The sequence below is a fragment of the Ursus americanus genome, chromosome 23, assembly GCF_024610735.1.
Source record: "Ursus americanus isolate L20-20 chromosome 23, mUrsAme1.1.p, whole genome shotgun sequence".
Classification (NCBI taxonomy): Eukaryota; Metazoa; Chordata; class Mammalia; order Carnivora; family Ursidae; genus Ursus; species Ursus americanus.
The window spans coordinates 35,741,660-35,746,595 of record NC_142149.1 but is presented as its reverse complement, the minus strand read 5'-3'; the positions used below and the strand labels follow the sequence as shown (position 1 = coordinate 35,746,595).

General features: G+C 49.0%; 1 protein-coding gene across 1 annotated transcript; it reads right to left on the bottom strand.

Moving 5' to 3' along the window:
- Nucleotides 1-2,443: 2,443 nt before the first annotated feature.
- On the bottom strand, nt 2,444-4,433 carry LOC123776969 (C-C motif chemokine 3). The gene is made up of 3 exons (XM_045773362.2): nt 4,229-4,433; nt 3,416-3,530; nt 2,444-2,981 (listed from the first exon to the last, which is right to left on the bottom strand). The coding sequence occupies exons 1-3, from the start codon at nt 4,302-4,304 to the stop codon at nt 2,891-2,893; spliced, it is 282 nt and encodes a 93-aa protein (XP_045629318.1). The 5' UTR covers nt 4,305-4,433; the 3' UTR covers nt 2,444-2,890.
- Nucleotides 4,434-4,936: the final 503 nt, after the last annotated feature.

The window sequence follows — 4,936 nt, the reverse complement described above, 5'->3', positions numbered from 1 at the left end:
TCTCAGTACAACTTGGACTCCGCAATGCCCCATAAGCTGATTAGCAATGCTATTCCCATGCTCCCTTTTCCAGCACAGGGGTCCTCGTTCTATTTATGCTGTTCACAATGCTTGTGTTTAGGGGAAGCTGGACCTGGTTAAGCGTCTCCTTTGGCTTGGGTCGCTGGACCTTGAGAAATCATTCAGGGTAAATAAGCAGATTTTGGTTGGCTCAAGATGCTGGACACCAAAAGAGAAGAAATGGTGACAGTTTTGCTGCTTCTTTGGGGACAAGGGCTATTCCTCCCACTCTCCTGATAGTGCCTACACACTTATCATGGGTGTGGGGGGTAACGGTGTTCGGGGAATGGGGCTCCTCATAGTGGAGGGGATGGTAAAATGCTGCCTGAGAGGAGCTGTGTGTGTGTGTGTGTGTGTGTGTGTGTGTGTGTGTGTGTGAGATATGAAAGTCTTGGGCAAATGACTTGCTTGTTGCATTGCCCGCCCTCTATAAAATCCATGCGTCAAGACTGCTATGACTGGCCACGATGAGCTCTATCCTCTCTGTCAACTCAGAATCACCAGAGAGTTATTCCAATGCATGGAATATCATCCATCAAAGGAGAGGGTCAAATCAGAGAGGCAAGGTAAGCAATGCATCCTTGTTGAAAAAGAAATAAAAGAGAAGTGCAGAAAATAAAAAGAAGAAGTGTCCATTACTAAAAAATAAATAATAATCTTCGTTTCCTCTAAGAAACCACAGTTAGCTACTTGAGATGTATCTTTCCAAATATTTGCCCTCATAAATAGATATGTATTTATGGCTTTTAAAAGTAAGGCAAAAGTAAACTTGTTCTTTACATACAGTTCTGTAACGTGCACATAGAGTAGATATGCCTAGACTAGATGTAAACACATTCACCTTTTGCACGTACCACCATGCACGCTTTCCGTAGATATGGGTGTGTGTTATTCTTTTAGCTGATTGCAGAATTTTCCATTGACGGGCATCTCAAACCTCTATTGACTTAATCTTTTGCTGTTGGTTGTTTCCATTAGTTTGCTGTTTACAAACCGTGCTGCCAAGAATATCCTTGTGCCTCCATATTCCTGTCCTTTAGTAGTGTTTCTACAAAATACATTCCTAGAAATGGAATCCGGGTGAATGGTATCTAGGTCAAATACTATGTGCCTTTTCATGTTTGCTTCATAGTGTAGCATTTAATTGTACTCTAAAGAGTTTGATCACTACAATTCTAAACCAATTTTGGATGCAAAAACTAGATGACTCTGAACAAAACGAAATAATCATGGCTCACAAAAATTAACACATGTTTGGATTTTGCACCAGTCTTTTGAATTTATCTCCTGTGGAAAGGGCTCTGGCTCAGCGTACCTTTCTTATAGTTAACACTATGAGTGAGCAACCCATCTATTAAATAGCTCAGCATTCACAGTTAACCTAGAAACAGGCTTATAGCAGAAACCCACACGCCCCACATGTGGGCTGGCTGTCTTTTCCTCCTCTAACGTTAGCCATTTACTTTGTGGAGCATGACTTCTACAGAAATAGTGTACGATATCCCGTTACTCTATGCAGCCATACGCTGTGTTTGGAAAAGAACGGTGAATCGTGCTATTTCCGTAGTTCTCAGCTGTTAACGTGCAGGGGGAACACCTGGTGAAGTTTGTAGAACTATCAATTCCCAGGTCCACACCTGAAGATTCTGATATGAGTGTCTTTTTTTTTTTAGAAGATTTTATTTATTTATTTGAGAGAGAGTGAGTGAGAGAGAGCAGGAGTAGGGGCAGGAGCAGAGGGAAAGGAAGCGGACTGCCTCTGAGTGGAGATCCTGACGCAGGGCTCGATCCTAGGACCCTGAGATCATGACCTGAGCTGAAGGCAGACACTTAACCGACTGAGCCACCCAGGTGCCCCTCTGATATGAGTGTCTTAAACAGTCATTGCTTATTATTTGAGGACAGGTAGATGGTGTTTTGGGACACAACTTTGCTAGTGTTTAAGAGTGAGTCTGGAGTTTTATCAAAGTCTAGTTGTACCATTTACTTGCTGTGTGCTCTTGGCCGAGTTGCTTAACCTCTCTGAGCCTGGCTGGATACTCTTGTATCACATGAAGATATTAATAGTATTTAAACTGTATTGTTTCATTGTGAGGATCAACTGGACCCTGCTTAAAAAGCACTCAGCCTGGAGTATATCTCCAATATGTTAGTAATTGTTATTAAGAAAGCCTGATTTATGATCAATATGCAGTATGAATAGTCTTCTTAATAATACCCACTGGCATAGTGAATTTTCCTGGAGCGTGTATATCATGATTTGATTTATGAAACATTCAGAATTTCAGTGATCTGGAAATCCCAATTTCCCTCCATCTCACATCTGCCTGTTTTTTGCCTACTATTCCTTTCAACCGGCGATTCTGACTTTCCGGACAAACGAAACCACACTCAGTGCCAGTTTCCGTTTCAAAAGACCATCTTTATTATTTCTCGGGGCCGAACACAGCACTGAACAGGAACATCCGATACACACATGTCAGTCTGGCGGTGTGGGTGCCACTCCTGCCTAGAATACACCAGGACAGTCACTCAGTCGTCACCAATCACAGCGCAAGTGAAGGGAGCAGGGCAGGGTGGTGAGGAAGGTATCTTGGGGTCTCTCGGAGCGAACGGTCCCAGAATATGACATTGAAAATAAATAATAAAAATTAAATAGTATAAATAAGTTGAAACTTAAGTTAGAAAGAGTCCCAGAGTGCGGCTGTTTGGCGACAGCCAGCCCGCAGGAGAGGTAGCTGTGGTGGTCCCAGGGGTGTTTCCAAAGCTCGGATCTCTGCTCCCCAGGCAGCCCACTGAGGTCACTGGGTTCTCAAAGCTTCCAGGCCACTCAGGCATTCAGCTCCAGGTCGGTCACGTACTCCTGGACCCAGGCCTCACTGGGGTCGGCACAGGCCTGGCGGCCTTTTCTGGTCTGGAAGCTGTGGAGAGGGGTGGAAGGATTATACACTGAGGAATCCAGCAAGAGAATTCTGGGCCCACTGTGGCCCCTACCCCACTCTGTCCTGGGCAGCTCAAAGCATGCCCACGGTCTCAGGGACCCTCTGCCCATCTGTCTAGAGAGCTGCTCTCACTGGTTCAGCCCCACCCCCACTCCCCAGGGGATCCTGCTGCCACTTCCTTTCTCCCTCCCTTCCCTCTGGGCTGGGCCAACCCTCCTTGACTTTGCAAGCCCCCCCCCCCCCCCGCCAGGTCAGATCACACCTCAGAGACCTGGGTCCCACATTCCTGATAGGCCCCAGAGGGCTGCGCCCTTCCAGGATGGCGCCCCTGGCCAGTCTATGCCCTTGGGTGCTGCCCCCACTGCAGACCGTCCCTGTCTCCCCCAGAGGAGGGCAGGAAGACTGGCACTTACATAACACCAGGCTTGGAGCATTGGCTGCTGGTCTCAAAATAGTCGACTATGAACTTGCGTGGAATCGGCTTGGAGACGTAGGAGAAGCAGCAGGCGGTTGGGGTGTCAGCACCAACTGTGGAGGAATAGAGAGAATGGGCTTGAGTCACAGTTCAGAAGGAAAAGGATCCCCGAGAGGGTGAGGCAGACTCGGAGGGAAACAGCTTTGCTCGGGGTGTGGGCTGGGGGATGGGGTCACTGGAAGGCGCTGGGCATCTTTGCCTAGAAATACGCCTGTCTCTGTTCTGGCTTCTGTGTCCTTCCTTCTGCTTGCCTCTTTGTCGTGGGCTTTCTTGATGTGATCCAAACATCCAAGCAGACTGCTCTTTTCTCATCTGTCTCTGGAAATTTTGCCTGGTTTAAGAAGTCATGCCCCAGCAAAAGAGAAACCTTGGACATCTCTCTTATGACATCCAAGGGACGGAGCACTGGAGGCACCTCGGGTGGGTGAGGGGAAGAACGAACCCACTGGGAGGTCACCGCGCTTGGATCCTGCCTCTTGCAAACTCATTTGTTTAGGGTCCCTATTTTGCCATCTGTAAAATGGGACGCCAACTCCCCTACCTCCTCCTGGCTCTCAGATCCGGGGACTGGGGTAGCTAAGACTCCTTCATAAAGATGAAAGTAAAAGGAGGAGAAAGGCCATGATGTTTTTGAGCCCTTTGAGAAGCTCCCCATTTTCTCTTGGGGGCTCCCAAGGCCATGAGACAGAAGTAGCTGTGGTCTGACTGCGGGGAGAGAGTGGGGACCGCTGTGGCAACAACAGAGACTCACATGGTGCAGAGAAGACCTGGCTGCAGAGGGCCATGGTGCAGAGGAGGACGGCGAGCACAGCCCCGGGGACCTTCATGATGCTGAGCAGTGCGCGGCGTGTGGGCTCGTTTGTCCGCAGAGGTGGGCCTGGGCGCTCGCGGCTGCCTGCGTCCTTCTGGAGGGTGAGCAGATCTCCCCTGCTCTTTATAGGCAGCCCTGGTGGAAGGGGAAATGGAATCCGGGGGCGTGGAGGGAAATTTTTAAGCACAGTGGTGTTGTCACGCTGAGTGTTGCACAACTCAGGGTCCTAGAGGACCACAGGGGTTCAGGATATCCAAGAATAGCTTCTCTGAGCTCGAAGTTTCAGCCTGAAACTCATGACTTGTTCTGGTTTCTTGTGAGGAAATGGTTTCCCCCGTGAGAGGGAGAAGAGGGCTAAGTGTTGACCCGAGGCTATTCTTAGCCGGGCCCTTCCCATAAGAACTGGTCTATACATGAACTCGCCAGCCCGGTCCTTCCCGCAGGGCTGCGACTTCTGTGCTCCCTCTGCTGTTCCAACCGCAGGGACAGGCAAGGTGACGGGCTGCAGAGGGTGCCACACACCTGCCTTGGATGCAAGGAGCCGAACTGGGAAATTCTCGCTGGGGGACTTGGAAGCATGAGGTCACATCTCCATTGTTCATCCTGTCGTCAGGCAGTCACCGGGTGACTAGGGGCTCAGGGTTAACA